A 15,795-nucleotide genomic window follows, 5' to 3' on the forward strand; every position below is an offset into this window, starting at 1 on the left:
TATTCAGGAAGATGAGAAGAACTCATGTTAATGAGGTCCAAGTTTCAGGGTCCTATGTGTTAACTGAATGGAGAAACAAAACAAACGTTTCAAGGAAGGTGAGCATCTAGGCCGGGTGGATGCTAACTTCATGATTGTGACAACATGAAGCATCTCCTCATACTCTTCCTCAGCTACTTGCTTCTCTAACATGACCTCTCTCCTTTTCTGCTTGTAGCCCAGGGCCGTCCCGGAGAGTCACTACTAGCACCTTCATATGAATGAGGTGGCCCAAGGTCATGTCTGCCAGGAACACCACCATTTGGCATTTACTTAGGCAAATTTTACATTGACCGCTGCTGAGCAAAACAGAGCCATCCACATATAGATTTGGGGTGTGGGGCTTTTGCCACTGGAGTTCCCCCTGAGTGTGATGGCAACAGAAGTCAGAGACAGCAGGTGCTGGGAGCAGCTGACTGGGGCCAAGGGGACTGTCTCTGACTCAGCATCGAAGCCCCTCTCCGGTCCTTCTGCCCCAGAACTCTAGCTCAGCATAGAAGCAGCAAAAGGGATGGAATAATTGTGAGTGTGGATGCTTTCTCACAAGTCTGTGCTTCCCAGAAACTCATCTGGCTTAGCTCTTAGTAAAAAGTTCTCCTCAGTCAGAGCGAGGGCCTGTGTGGGCTTGAGAATGGCCAGAGGCATTCTCTGGCTGAGGCTTCGGAGGATGCAAGGACACCCTGGAGAGTAGGAAAGAGGCTGACAGTTCCGTGCCCTTAGTGGTCCCCAGAGCAGCAGCCCCAGGACACACAGGCCTGGTCGATGAGAGAGGCGGGCGTCTGAAGGTCTTCAGCTCTTTAGCAGACTTGTTGCCATAGGGAAATTGTGGGACCAGTACAGCCAGATAGATTCTTTCTCAGAAAAGCTATAAACCTGGATCTTTTCTGTGAAATCTCCTGATATTTCACCATTTGCAACCCATTAAATTGTTTTAAAAACACCTCCTGGGCCAACGAAAATAAGATCAGGCCACTCGTTTGTTATGCCCTCCAATTCAGACCCAAACAGCAAACAGAGTGTCGGCCTCTTTAGTCCAAATGGTAAAGGCATGGCCGCATTGGGGATGTGCTCCTCAAAACACTCTTTCCCCAGAGGATGAAGTTGGCAAATAAGACTGGACAAGGACAAGGCCAGTGTCAGTGTGAGGTCATCAGCTAACCCTGACCCTGCGAGGTTTCGGCCTGGTGTGAGGCTGAGGGGTATATGAGAAGACAGGTGATGGCAGGTGAAGTAGAGGCTTTCTCAGGAGCCTGTCCCCATCCATCCTGGGCCCGAGGAGGGCAGGAGGCAGGGAATCGTCACTGGTCTGGGCCCAGTCTTAACGACCCAGAGGCCAGGGCACTGGTTTGTGCTACGATTTCTTTTCCCCCTGTTGTGTGGAAGCTGGAGTACATCCCCTCCCTCCTTGGAAGCTCTGTGGGCTCTCTGCATCTTATAATTTTTAAGGTAAATCTCACAATAGATGGACTTACTTGCTTCGTATGAGTTATAGGCTGAGTTTTGTTTGGACACGTCGATTCAAAATAAGACTGACCCTTTGGAAGATCAGCTTGCTCGAGCCATTTGCTCAGCTTCGGTTTGAGGGGTTTAATTGAAAACAGCCCGGGCGCATGGACAGCTCACAGCCTCCAGATGGAAAGAGACCTCGGAGGAGGCGTTGGCCTGGAGAAGGGGATGTGCAAGGGCCAGTGTAGGGAAGTTTCATCCAAGGAGGAAGATTTTGCTTCAAAAATAGTATTAATGTGTGTGTGTGTGTGTGTGTGTGTTTTTTAAATGAAGATGCTAAGGGAGCCGACCAGGCATATTTAAGACCTTACAAGCTATGAAACAGTAACAGAACTTATTGGAACTCTAACTAAGAGTAGCCCTGGACAGGCTGTGAGCAAGCGAAGGAATAGTCCCTGTAACAAGGGACGGTATGTTTCTCGTTATTTCATATTTTGATATCCTTTTGTTTACCTGTGGTTGAACTATTCTTCCTTCCAGTTCCCTAGCATTTTTCTGTATACAGCGTTTGATAACACGCATCACTTTGTAAGATTGCCTTTTTACATGTACACCCTCCCGCCGTGGGCTGTAGCCTCGTAAGGGCAGTGACATTTCATACACAGGACCAAGTGTGGATGGCAAATGAAACACTCTATTCCATTTTAATGCAATTTGTGCTTATTTGCTCCTCTAGTTTGACAAGGAACTTAAAAGCAGCAGAGAGGACAGGGATCCCTTCTGTTTGGCTGGAGTAGTTCAGGTTGGTCCCTGGATGGCACGGCTCCCGGCAGACCTTCCTCTAGCAGAGGGAGTAGTATGTGCGGAGGGGCCCCCCGCCCCGTGCTCAGGAAAGCTTGGTGATTAGACACAAGCATCGCTGTCGCGCGTGAAGATGCTTTGTGATGTGGCTTAGACAGGGAGGGTGGGGTCGGTACTCACTTAGCCTTAGACCAGGATATAAAGTGAGGCACAGTGGTCTGGCATGTTCTCATGGAGGAGTGCCCTTAAACACCGTTGAAAGTTCAGCATGATCCTAAGCCGCGGGACCGGTTCTCTTGATGCACGTTAACAGAAGGAAGTCTGGAAGGACCAGGCGGTCTCTCTGGGAGCTTCTCTACTACCTCCCTGTGTGGCCCCAGACCATTTGATTTCCTTGGCGTCAATTTCCTGGGCTGTCAAAGATGGCTCGTTCACACTCTAAGGCACTCTGACTCGGCCTAACCCTGGAAGAGCAATGGCAACGGTGCAGCATCATTCTGGGGCTAATGACTGAGGTCTCGCCGGTGCCCTCTCCCCCACCATGTCAAGTGAGGGATTCTGCCATCCGGGGCTGTTGGTGGAGCCCCCTGCAAATCCCTTTAGTGTGAGGCCCAGTCAGTGCTGAATGTGACAGGTGGACCTTACAAACCTGCCCTGCAAAGTCAAGGATGGGTGCTGGGGAGCCCCAGACGTTCATATTAGTTCGGGCAATGAGGCGTCCAAAACACAGAGTGAACCTAGCAGAAGATTGCCTGGCTTGACTGGAGGCTGAGACTCCAGCTTTTCTTTCCTGTATGAGTGTGATAATACCTGGGAAGAACAACGCAGCCCCAGGCCCAGAAATCTTGCTCAACGTGTGTTAACCACAGAGGCAGAACACGTCAGGGGTCAGGTGATGCCTCTCGAGACCGTTCGCCCGAATTCAAGTCACGCTACTGGCTGCCCCTTTGTCCCTGGGGCAGTTCCAGTTGCCTTTTCTGTCAACAGGGATGACAGTGCTAGCAGTACCTTTTAGGAAACATTGTGGGGATTAAGTCAATGTGCTTACAAGGATGCGTGGGCCCACACTGTGGTTCCTGCCTTCCCTTCTTGCTGGGTCTGGCTTCGTGAAGCTTGTATCTGGGGGGAAACAAACTCATCTCTCTGTGGCAGGAACAGGTTGGTTTTGCACTGGCTGAGGAGTACAGGAAAAAGGTAATGGCCTGAGGCGGAGGTGACATTAGGAATGAGAGACACCATCTCGGTTGTCTTAAGATTAAAAAAAAAAAAAAAATCAGGAAATCAGGGGGATTATTTTACCATGGTAGTTTCTGAAGTAGGCAGTCCAGGTTCTCAACACTCTACTTCCCTCGCTGAGCTATCTCCCCAACCCCCATACCAGACTCGGGACACTTCCTCGCCCTTGGGATTCTGCTGAAGTTCGGCTGCGTTAGCAGTCTCACTCACACAGCGAGAAGTAGAGTTGTGTCACCGTGAAGCAGACAGATTGTCACTTACCAGTTGTGAGCTCTCAGCCAAGTACCTGAACTCTGTCTTGTTTTCTCTGTGGATCGGTAACACCTACACCCCAGCTTTGTTGAGCAGATGACACTAAATAAGATGACACATGTGAACACACCCGGCACATAGTAGGCACTTAACATATGCTCATTCATTTCCCTTGAGAGTAGAGCCATCTTGAAGCCTACCTACCTGGTTCTCATCGCCCAGTAACATCAGCAAGTCCGAGTTTCATGCATCTTACTTTTTTCTGTTCTAAGTATTTTCCCTCAATGACTCCCTCGTAGATGTCTTCGAGCAGTTCTGCTGGCTGGTTTCTCAAGGTAGACTTCCATTTTCTTCTCTCTCTCCACAGTGCCTGCACAGTGCTCTCCAGATGCTGGGAGCGGGTGGGGTTGGGGGCTGTGGCTTCTGAGTTCCTCCAGGGCCCTGCTGGAACTGAGTTCCTGTCTTGGGCGTGCCTGGGTGTGCTGAGTCGAAAGGCCTTTTGGAGGGTAGCTCTGTGTGTACAATACGGCTAGAGAGTGACCTTGCTCCCTTGCTCCCTTGAAAGAATATGCAAGGGAAGAAAGACCCAATCTCCATCATAAAATGGGGGCAGGAAAAGTCCAGGTAGGAACCAGGTGCAGTAGGCTGTGGGCAGGTCAGCAGAGGGGCCTCAGTAAACAGAAATGTTAAACAAGGGCCTCTCCCTGCTCCGCCTGAGCTTTAAACCCCCGTTTGCCAAGTGTGGCTCTAGAGGCCTTCGGATGACCCCAGTCTAATTCCCCTCCACTCTCCAGTAATGACTAAAGGCAAGAAGATAAGCGACTCCTTGAACCAGACAACCAAGGGGGAAATTCCATCAACCTCCTTTGAGGCTGCAACTGAGCTCCAGAAAACCAGGGGCAGGGTGGGATGTGGAGAGGAGGGAGCCGTCGGGGGTGGGGGGGTGCTGGCGGCGGGGAGATAAGGCCTCTGCCTTCAGGGCCAAGGATTACGCCTGGGGCCGGGCCCTTCAGAAAGGGTTAGGGATCCCAGGGGAAAACAGGTGCTGCATGGTCCCCAGTCTAGCTGGGGGTGGAAAGCCAGGAGGGATGTAATTAGGGTAAAATCTGTGGCTTGAGAGCAGTGGCCACAACAGGTTGAAGGAATGAGATACCCTAAGCCTTGGACTGAGGAATGAGGAGAATCCACCCAGCCCGGCCTTCCTCCCCGCCTTCCTCCTTCCACATCTTTTCCGCCTCCAGCTGCAGTTGATTATCGATTACCGGGTCCCAGCGTCAAACGTCCCCTCCTCAGCTGTGCTCTGCCTCTTCCCATCGCTCTCTCCATGGTCCCTCAGCCCACACATAGCTATCTTCGCCCCACTGCTCCATATTCCTTGGTCCTTTGTTTTCCTCCTTTGAGGGGGCTCCCGGGGTATGCTGGGTGGCAAAGGGTGAACCTGGGATGGTTGCCTAGGCAATTAGGAAAGTAGGACAAACACCGACCAGCAGCGAGGGAAGAGGAGGCGCTAGAGAGGCTTAAAGCCTGGAGGCCTCTTTCCTTAGATTCATCCCGTCAGAGGAGCTGGTCCAGCAGGAAGCTCGGACGGACTCCCTCACAGCCATCTGCTGGCTGCTGCTCCGTGCGAGCTGCTTTTCTGCAACCTGCCTCCCCGGCTCCCGACTTCTTCTCTGCATGGCTTCTTTCTCAGTAGCCCCAGGGGAATAGTCTTTCCAAAAGACTAACCCCATGGGGGGAGCCCCAGAGAGGTAATACCTCGAAGGACAAGGGCCCAAGGCAGACAGGGCCATCACCTAGGCACAGTGCCTCAGGCTATTTATGAGCTGATGAACAAGACACAGAACTTAACTCCACCCAGCGGCCATTTGGCCTTGTTGAGAAGGAAGGACCCAGGGGGCCTGCTTTCTGAGGGTGAGTGGAGATGGGGGTCCTGACTACCAGGCCTGGGATTTCTAGGCCTGTGGACGAGGAGGACTTCTAGAGGCTGTGGATATAGGACCCAGGCTGAATCCTTGTTTGGGGATGAATGCCTGGTATACACGGATGCCATCTTTGATAGGGAAGCTAAGAGACTAAGGGACAAAGGTCTTGGGACCAGGCCGTGGTGGAGCTGGGTGACCCATGAACTGGGACCTGAATGAAAAGCCCATTGTGCACAGGCCCGCTGGTGTGGACCTCCCTGTCCTCCAAAAGTCAGGTCCTGACTCTAAAAAAGCCTTAGCACCTGTGGCCTAAACTTTCCAAGCCAGAGGCCCCCACGGGCGTGTGTGGGTGCACACACGTGCTGAGGACTCACTGCGCCCCTCAGCAAAAATGGTGGTGTGTGTCTGCGCTGCCATCCTCCACAGGTCTCCCAACTTGGCGATGTGACAATGGGTGCAGGCCGACATGCTAACGAGTTTTTCTGTTGCTTGGTCGAGGACTCTTGCTGGGCCTGAAGGGGAGTCAGGCTATAACTGGTTATGAATTATAATGAATTCCTTATTAGTTGGCAATGTGCCTGGGCCCCAGGGGGCTATAAAGTTTCTCTATGTTAGTCATGACCCATAAACTCATGGGGACACACTCTTCCCAGCCTCTTATCCTATTCCAAAACACTTCTAAGCGACTAGAACCCACCCCCAGTAGTGACCATTTCCATTTCTCCCTGCAGTGGCCTGTTTGCACCCATCGTCCCCAGTCTGATGGGCTTCAGAACACGGAGCAGTTCCTCCAAGACACTGCTCACTTCCTAGTTAAGAACGCAGACCAGGTTTCGATTTTAATCCTTAGGGCCCTGCATTCAGTGAGGCCTGAAGACCTCACCGGGCCTCCTCCCGCCGCTAAGACTCTAGACTCACTCAGCTATGAGGCATCCCCGGTTGGTCTTCTGCAAGTTCAAGGGCTTGCTTGCGATGCTGCCTCCTCCCTCATGTCTAAGGGAAGATCTTTATTAATTCTTGGGGGCTAAAAAGAAAAAATGTAGGACCACCTGTCCTGGCACATGTTCGCCAGGACCCCAGCCAAGTGATGTGGCTGTAGAGCACGCTCCTTTTCTCCTTGAAGAGGAGACAATGACTCTGGCCTGTTTCTGCCTGACTGGCCATGGCTTCTTGCACCGATGTGGATGTTTTTTTCCTCATGTGTTCAGTGGTCCTCAAACTGTGGTCTTTGGCCCTAGAGAACCACCAACTACAAATTCTCGAATCAGAAACTCTGGGGGTGGGACCCAGTTATCCATATATTAACAAGCTCTCTAGGGGATTCTAAGTTTAAGAACTGCTGGTATTGTATCTTACCTAAGAACCCCAGGTAGGAAGCCTCTCTTAGTTTTCTGATCCACACATGGAGAACCTGTCCGGGTGCCATGTGGCTTGCAACTAGGGAGAGTATCTTCCTAGGGAAGATGGGCTACCTACCTCTCACACTTTGAATCTGTCACAGTCATCTGGCCCCTGGTAGAGGAGAGGGCAGAGAAGGCTAGATTTGAAATCCACTGAATGGCTCTTCACAAGCCCTTTTCTTCTAGAAGGTGCAGCAGGAATTCAGATGGCTCTAGGCATTGCCATAGCAACTGTACCTTTCTGAAGCTGTCACGGACTACAGGAGCAGGGCGTAAGCAATGCAGAGAGGGGGAATCTGCCAGTGGGATACAGCACACCCAGCAGATGAGGTCGTGATAAACGAGCCTCCGCATGGCTCGGATTTACGGACCTGAGCTCGGCGGGGCCGTGACTTCCTCAGGATCCAGGATGCATCTGGGACTTCTCTAGGGGTCTTTACTGCTACAAAATATCACTAGCCCAAGGGGCCCATGATGCTGACAGCATATGTCAGTCCCCTCAAAAGATCATCCGCTTAGGTTAAATTAGGCTCCTAAATGGTCACAGCAGTTAGGAAGGATGACCACTTGTGTTCCCTGTCAGGGTTGAGGAAAGGGCCCCAGCTTTAAGCTTCTGATATAAATCAGATGCCAAGAACTCAGTCGGTACCTTGGGCAACTTTAGATTATGGTGGATATTCTAACTCTAAGAGAAATCAACTGTCACCAAGAATTTATACAAAAACAGAGCACCCCATGCACTGCCATGCGGGCAGCTGAGTCCAGCCCTGTGGCTCTCCAGTGCCGCTTATCCTCCTCCAGGTGCCGGTACAGTGGGGGGCTGGGAGCGTGGAGCCTCCCCTGTTGTTGGAGATGTTAACGCTTTTCCTTTGCAAAGGCAGGCAGGGGCACACACAGGGCCCAGGAGACACTGCCAGCCACCACGTGCACCTCGGCTGGCTCAAGAACATGGCTGTTTCGTTATTTTTAATCTGACTGTTCCTTTGGCTTTGTCTGCTCTGGAAGAAACAAGCAGTTAATGTGAGGGACTGGGGGTGGGGTTCTGCCCTGTCCTCGGGGTCAGGGTGCAAAGAGTGAGAAGTCAGGGTTGTGGGGGACGTAAATGGTTGCCCAAAAGTGTCATCATAGACCCCCCCCCCCCATTCATCATTAGGCACTGAATGTCCCCCAGAACTTTCCATACAGTTACTCTCACTGTTGCCCATTCTGGCCCTCCAGACAAGCCCAGATCCCCTCTTCCTGAGTGTGTGGGAGACCATTTTCACCAATGTTTTTCTTTTACCAGAGTTCCCGCTGGCTCTCCAGGGCCTCAGCTCACTGCTGGTCAGCATGGGCCTACACAGCACCTGGGAGCTGCTGCGGGGAGCGAGGCCTCCACCAGGTGTGGGAGGAGGAGCATTCACACCTGAGGGGAAGCCAGCTCCCATGTCCCTGCTTGCTCTCACCGGCTGGAGCAATGTTCTCTGTACCTGCCCCTCACAGGGAGTACTCAAGTCCTCGACACCAAGGAGCTGGGCCTCATGGGGTGCAGCTCCCACTCAAGCTCGCCCTCCTTCAGGAACGGAAGCCATCCAGGGAGAAGAGCTGCACGGACAGGGAAAACGGGGCAGCGAACCCCGCCCCTCCGTCTCACCCTGGCTGCTCCCTCCCGAGGTTTCCATGTGACACTGTGTATGTGTGTGTGGCTGGGTTGAGCCCGCTGGCTCCACACAGACCTCCTGAGGCAGTGGGCAGGGGTCTGTAGAGATGTGTGTTGGGGGCGGGTGGGGGGGTGTGAGAGCCAGCTGTGGGGCCTCTCACTTCATTCCAGTCACTGCCCTTTATAAATATTTATAGCAGTTCTTCTACTAAAAATAACATCCTGGAGCCCAGGGAGGAGAAAAAAATAAATGCAAAGCACCGGGAATTGGGATTGCAGATCCTGTGCCAGAGCGGGATGGAACCCCGAGCAGGGGAGAGGCTGCGTGAGCACCGCGCCCGGCGCTGGTCCCCCCGCGGTCCTGGGCCAGGCCGCTGGCCCCGGGCTCTGCTGCGCAGAACCCTCTTGTTGCTGCTGCTGCTGCTGCTGCTGCTGCTGCTGCTGCTGCTGCTGCTGCTGCTGGAAAAACCGTCCGGGCTGCAGCGCAGAGCTCACGGCTCCCCCTTCCCGCCGAGGCCCGAGGCCGCTCAGCGGCTTCGGGGCGGGCGGAAGCCTAACCCAGTGTGAGAGAAAGGAAGGAGGCTATTTTTAGCACTCTGGCCAGGGCGTAAATGTCTGTAGAACTGAGCGAGGCCTAATGCTGTCTTTTCACACAGAGGAAAGAAAACCTGTTTGTTTTTAAAGGTCAAAGGTAGGGAGGAAACTTGTACCCCCACCCTGGGGAGCACCCCACATCCTGGCGAGAAGCCAGCAAGAACTCCCTCAGGTCAAACACACAGAAGACTTGTGTTGTTTCTTTTCTCTTTTCAACCTCCCGGTAGATTCCTGTGGCACAGATGAGACCATGCCCCAAGGGTAGCAGTGAAGACGCTAGTTCATGCAGGGCTGTGCGAGTAGGCCCCCCACCAGTGGGGCATCGGGTGGTCCCTCCCACTTCCCACTGGCTCTGGGCGCCCTCTTCCTGGCTGGTGGTGATGTCTGGCAGCTTGCAAGCCTGATCCAGGTGTGTAGCGGAAAGGACAGGAATGCGCCTCTGGGGGAGGACTTTGTCTTCCTCGGGTCGATGCCAGCTTGCTCCACGGCCCCTGTGCCTGTGCAGGACAGAGGCACTGTTACAGGCACTGCCCCAGGCCTCCGAGCAAACGCTGCTAACATCTGCTGGGGACCAGACAGTGCGGGGATGGGCTGTCAGGAAGCTTCCTCTCACCGCGGGAGATGCAAGGGGCTGACAACCCGCACACCCCTTTAGGGAAAGGCACACTCTTTCCAGAGGCACCCAGAGTCTCTGGAGTCATTACTTAGGTCACCAGGTCGGGAAACATTTCAAGAGAAGGGAGAAAAACTGGGTTCGCAATGTAAGGCTTGGAATGTGGTGGTTTCTTGGGAAGAATTGACTGAGGAGAAGGGCAGAGAGGTCGGGGACTTGCCTGTAAACACTGAGAGGGAGGGAAGAAAGCCTCGTGCCGAAGACAGCAGACCTTAAGGCGCCTCTGAAAATGAGCCACCTGAGTTTTTATGCTTTTCATCTGACTCCCCACCACTGGTGAGTTTCTCCTAACTTCTAACAGGGTCAGAAACAGCGTTAGGAGACCCAGCCCACATTTTAGTTCTGGCACCAAGCTCCTGGGTCAGGTCATGGGCCTTTGGTTTCCTTATCTGCATGAAGAGGGGATGGGCCAGAAGCCTCTGACCCGCCTTTCCTTGTCCCCCAGTTCCTGTGCCCCGGGGACAGGGGTTCTGGCATGCTCCCAAAGGGCAAGTCAGCTCCTGACTCCCTCGCTGGCTGGGGCGGCCTGAGGCTGCTGTAAGGAAGAGCCTCGCAGGAATGTGCAGTGAGTGTAGGTAACAGCCTGCCTCAGCCCCGGAGGCTCTGATTTGCAGGGCAGGGAGAATTTCTGCAGCTTGGGTGCTGCCCTCCGTAGCCTGCAGGATCCCTGACTCAGTGCAGGCTCAGAGACGGCAGGTCCGCGGGTGCAGGTGGAACTGGGCCCTGGTGCGGATGGGTGGGGGCTGCGGCCCTGCTCCAGGGTAGACCACTTGGCTGCTCCTGGATAGACCACTTGGAAGAGTCTGGAAAAATTCCTTTTCTGGATCATGGGGCTGCAGCCCTGCCTTTTCTGCCTGGAAGTTGGCCCAACTTTGAAACACAAGAAGTGGGGGAGGGGAGGGAGGAAAAGATTGAAAAATAAAGATAAATCTCATGGCTGCACCAAAGACATCTATCCTTGAAATAACTTCTCTAGAACAGATTGGTTGTCCAATTATTTTCATCCCTTCCTTTTAGGGAGCATGCCCAGAAGCTGCAGTATCTTGGAACTAGAACTAAGTAACCATCAAGGTCCTGAGATGGGAAAATGTGAAAGACTAATTCCTAAAGTCAATGGGCATTTGCCTGCAGGCAAATCTGTCCTTTTATTAATTTTTTTAGGAAGTGAGAAGGTGCAGCATGGGCAGCTGCCACGGGGAATGGCTTGGCTGGCTCTGTGGGGTCAGTGTGATCCTGCGTGACAGAAACAGGCGTCTATGGTAAAGAACTGCAGCAGGTTACAGCTCTGGATGACAGAGCCTCAGGGGTGTGCTGGCAGTAGTTTGCACCCCCATAGAGAAATGGCACTAGCCATGGGAAAACAGGGACCGGAAGCAGAGGCAGCCCCAGGACGTGGGTGGCCCTCGGCCGGCCTCTGAGGCCTGATCCCAGAGCCTGTCCACCCAGCAGATTCTGGTCTGCCAACTGCATCCCGACACAGGTGACACCAAGCCCTGCCTGAGGCCCAGGTCCAGCACAAGACAGGTCAAGGCCTGTACCCTGGGCCCAGCGGGTCGCTGGCAGGGCTGGGTGGGGGGAAGAGGTGCAGTTGGGCTCTTTAAGAAAACCCGAACTTGGGTTCCAGCTGCTAGGATGGCTCTGGCCTGGGAGGTGTGGCTGAAGAAAGGGAGGAGGGAAACGAAGGCCTTAAATACGAAGGGAAAGGGGCCGCGGGGAAGGCAGAGAACGCTCTGTACTCACCAGGCTTCCTCTCTGTCCGGCTCCTCTGCTAACCTGTGCAACACGGACACAAACAACACACCACGGTCACAGCCAGTGTCTACTCACCGCCCCGGGTCGTCTCTCAGGGGCCGCCCCTGACCCCCGAACTCACGGGCTTCTGGACTTGCCTCTCCCCTTGCTCTCTGTAGGCTGACTTTCCCGACCCAATATGAAAACAGGCGAGGGTCATACTACCCACGATCGGCAACTGCAGCTGACATAAAGCAGCCACGGAGACAAGTGCCTCTCAGGAGAAGGAAATACTAAAACTAAAATGGAAACGAAGCCACCTGAACTCTAGCGAGCAGTTACCTCAGGGAGGCACACGGCCCGTCTGGCCCTGGAAACGAACAACATGAAAATGAATGGAACTTCGACACAGCATCTGCTCGGGCACACTAAACCATACTCTTGCTCGCCTTGGAATCATGAACACCGCCTGCACCCTCGAACGCCTGTGTCTATACCCACAGCGGGCCATCGCCACCAGTCCACCAGACATGCACGTGTTCTTTAAGTGTGCAAACCAGGATTACAGCTCCCAACACCATGGATGGAAGGTTCTGGAAGAAGCGATTCTGAAGACCACAGGGGTGTAACAAGAGGCGTAGCTGAGACCAGCTTGGGGCTCTGGAGTATTACGAGGGGAGCTCTGCTTGTCTATGTGTCATCTCTGTAGTCTGGTTACGAGCTCTCAGCGTTCAAGGTGAGGGTTGGGGTGAGGGGATACAAAGTAGAACGGTACCCCGGTAGAGCAGAAGCATTCCCCGGGACGCAGCCAGAGAGCCAAGGAAGGGCAGGGAGAGGCCCGAGAGGCGAATGCAGTTGGGCAGTCCAGCTCGGACATGACGTTTTCAAAAGGATCCATTTGGCTCTCAAGGTTTGTGCATTGAGCGGACTATGCTTGCCTGATGGGGTGCTGCCCGAGTTGTGTTTATATTATGTGAGCATGACTTCAACCTCAAAGAAGTAAATCTTCTCTCTCTCTTTATGGTTGATAGTTACGGCTCTCTAATGCCCAGGTGACAGCATCTACTGCGATATCAGTCTACAGTAAAATCCCAAGCCCAGATCGTGGCAGAGAATCAGAAGGTCCGTCCATAAAAACACTTGGTTTTAGAATTACATCCACATAACAGCTTCACTTTAGCTCCAGAGACATATCCTAGGACCTTTACAATGTTGAAAGTCAAACGTTTTTTTAAAAAAATTGTATCCATTTCTCACTCCAACTCTTAACACTCCCTCAGAGACGACTTAATCTAAAAGTCACAGAAACAGCTTACGGAAAGATTTCACAGAGACACACAGCGACTCCGGCACACGCGTCGAAAGGGACATGAGGCGACACTGGGAGCGAGAGGGACGGAAAAGAGAGGTGCTGCCGGGAGGGCGCAGGCGCAACGACGGAGGGCCCGAGGCCGGGAGGGCGCAGGTGCAACGACGGAGGGCCCGAGGCCGGGAGGGCGCAGGTGCAACGACGGAGGGCCCGAGGCCGGGAGGGCGCAGGTGCAACGACGGAGGGCCCGAGGCCGGGAGGGCGCAGGTGCAACGACGGAGGGCCCGAGGCCGCGAGGCACCGAGCAGCGGAGCCGTCCCCGGTCCGCGGGCGAGACACGGCCTACGTGCGGACGTAAACCAGGCCCAGGTCGGTGGGCAGGGCAGGGGCCTGGTGGGCAGGGCAGAGTCCTCTGTGTGCTTGGGGGAGGCGGAGGGAGGCTGAGGGGAGGCCATGGGAAAAGATATTGGGGAAGGGAGGGTATATGGGAAGAGAGGCCAAAGCAGCAGCTGTTACGTCTTCAGCCAAGAACATTCCACATGAATGCCAGGATCTGGTGGGACTGTGTGTGTGTGCGTGCGTGTGCGCTTGTGTTTGGAGCGCGTATTTACATAAATGTAAATTTATCTCTGTGCATCTCTTCTCGTCGCCCTTTTCGCTATAAGCTTCCTGTCCTGCCTTCTTCCCAGTCTCCCATCAGCACAGGGAAGTCAGTCTCCCCTACCTTTCTTCGTAGCCTTTCTAGATGTTTCAAAGATCACTGCCCTCTACTTCTGTCCTTCTGACATCCATGCCGAATGATGTCATTCTCATCAATTCATCGCAGCTCTTGCCCACTTTCTCTCAGGCCTTGGTCTGGCTCGCTAGATGAGTTTTAGCTCCTGAAGGATGTTTTCCCTCTTCTCCCAGATTCTTCCTTGGGTCAGAGGTATGCTGACATAGTCCAGGGCCCTCCCTCTCTTATCCACACTAGCTCCTATTGGCGAACCATGCTGCAGACCCTCCATCCCAAGGGGCTTCCCCTTTCCCATCACAATCCTTGCCTGTACTAACCTTTTACTACCCTTCCTTTCTTCACTTCACTAATTCTACTCGTCTGCTCAGACTAAAGCACGAGTGTCAGAGACAGAGGAACCTGGGCGGAATCCAAGCTCTGCCACTTCCCTGTTCTTTAACCACTCTGAGCCTTGTCTAGAATCCGTCCCCCCTGGGGCTGTGCAAGCAAACAGGAGGGGCGTTGAAGCGTGGAGCAGCCAGCGGGGACCTTCCACACCCTCGCTGCCTTGGGACGGCACTCCATCTCTCTGACGAAGTGCTCTCTAATGCACCGCCCTGTCTATTAGATTCGTTCGTTTATGGGCATCCCACTACACGCCAGCCAGGGTTCTAGACACTAGGGACAGGACGTGAACAAAGCAGACCAGAATCTCTGCCTTGTGGGGCTTACACTTTAAAGGAATCCAGCAACAGACATATTAATATGTGACAGAAGTAAGAGCTAACTCTCAAACGTTCAAAGAGAATCCTGTTATCTGCTCAGTGTGTAACACAGAAGCGTGAAGATTAAAAGCAGGAAGGGTGGTGTCAGAAAGACCCAGTTCGAACCCAAAATCTGTCACTGAATAGCTACATGAGCTAAATTGCTCTGAGCGTATTTCATCGGTAAAACAGAAATATTACTATATATCTCACAGGGTTGAGGATTAAATGAGATTGTATGTGACCATCACTTAGCACAGCTCTTCATATATAACAAGCATTAAGGAGGGTTTATACTCAATAAAACCGGGGAGGCATTACGGGCAGACCTCGTTTTGCTGCACTTCGCTTTACTTTGCTTCACAGATATTGTGTTATTTACAAATTGAAGGCACGACCCTTCACCAGCAAAGCGATTACGACTCCTTTTATTGCAATACCTGCTTTACTGCGGTGGTCTGGGACCAAACCTGCAATATCCTGCATTTGTCCTTTGCTGACACCCCTCGATTGCCTTTCATTCTTCTGTGAAGCCACAAAACCATTCAGTTATTCTGCCCACAATAATCTCATCCTTTTCAGAAACCTTTCTTATGTTTATGATCATACGAAGTTCGATGACTAACTTTTCCTGCCACTTCTTTTTGCCTATTTATTCTGCACATCTTAGTCTTGCTTTCCCAACGATATTATAAACTCCTTGTTTTGTTTTACTTGTATCTACTTTCTGTATCCCAAGCATCCATCATAGTATCAGAAATCAGAAAGCTTTGTTGATCTACTGACACCACCACCTCTACAGAAAAACTTGACCGTCAGTTGGGAAAAGTAGGTAGAAGGAACTGTGGGAATTTGAAAGCTTTGGGGAAAGGTGGCAGAAGGAAGGAAAGAAGGGAGAAGGGGATTTCATTCAGGGGCTAGATAGCTCTGGCTCCCATTCAAACTAGGGGTCCTGTAGAGCTGCCTTTACCTCTGTCTTTCCCATTCTGCATCTTCTCTTCTTCTTCCTCTGCACCTTCCTCTGCTGTGAAAACAAGTCCAAGGAGGCCCGTGACCCTTCAGCAGAGGACAAGCATAGAAGTGGGGTAAAGGGAGTAACTCAGGAGGCTTGGGATGAAACCCTATCTAAAGGCTCACGGCTGAAGCCTCCAAGGTGCTTACCTAGTTTGCATCCTGTGTGGTCCGCACCCCAACCCTGTTTAATAGGACCTACCCAGAAGTCCTGAGACCTTAGAAACAGAGCAGACTGATGTCACCCACCCTGCTGCTGGCCT

At 52.8% G+C, this 15,795-nt stretch overlaps 1 protein-coding gene and 1 long non-coding RNA gene across 13 annotated transcripts in view; both read right to left on the minus strand.

Annotated features, from left to right (window-relative positions):
• Window positions 1–1,804: 1,804 nt before the first annotated feature.
• Window positions 1,805–4,677, minus strand: LOC118605477. The gene is made up of 2 exons (XR_004952182.1): window positions 3,335–4,677; window positions 1,805–2,750 (listed from the first exon to the last, which is right to left on the minus strand). It is a non-coding gene; the product is annotated as an uncharacterized LOC118605477 (long non-coding RNA).
• A 4,842-nt stretch (window positions 4,678–9,519) lies between these two features.
• Window positions 9,520–15,795, minus strand: part of DTNB (dystrobrevin beta) — a 178,459-nt gene continuing 172,183 nt past the window's right edge. For 5 of the 12 annotated variants that reach the window (XM_016121733.2, XM_036223988.1, XM_016121726.2 and 2 more), the window contains 3 exons: window positions 15,492–15,545; window positions 11,743–11,775; window positions 9,520–9,826 (listed from right to left, as the gene is read on the minus strand). In XM_016121733.2, the coding sequence (XP_015977219.2) occupies window positions 11,771–11,775; window positions 15,492–15,545 (59 nt within the window). In that variant the 3' untranslated portion in view covers window positions 9,520–9,826; window positions 11,743–11,770. Of the gene's footprint in view, window positions 9,827–11,742; window positions 11,776–13,353; window positions 15,546–15,795 lie in introns of those variants that run through there. The other 7 variants (XM_016121737.2, XM_016121736.2, XM_016121735.2 and 4 more) reach the window with 4 other exon arrangements.

Source organism: Rousettus aegyptiacus, unplaced genomic scaffold (assembly GCF_014176215.1).
Source record: "Rousettus aegyptiacus isolate mRouAeg1 unplaced genomic scaffold, mRouAeg1.p scaffold_m13_p_7, whole genome shotgun sequence".
In the NCBI taxonomy this organism is placed as follows: domain Eukaryota; kingdom Metazoa; phylum Chordata; class Mammalia; order Chiroptera; family Pteropodidae; genus Rousettus; species Rousettus aegyptiacus.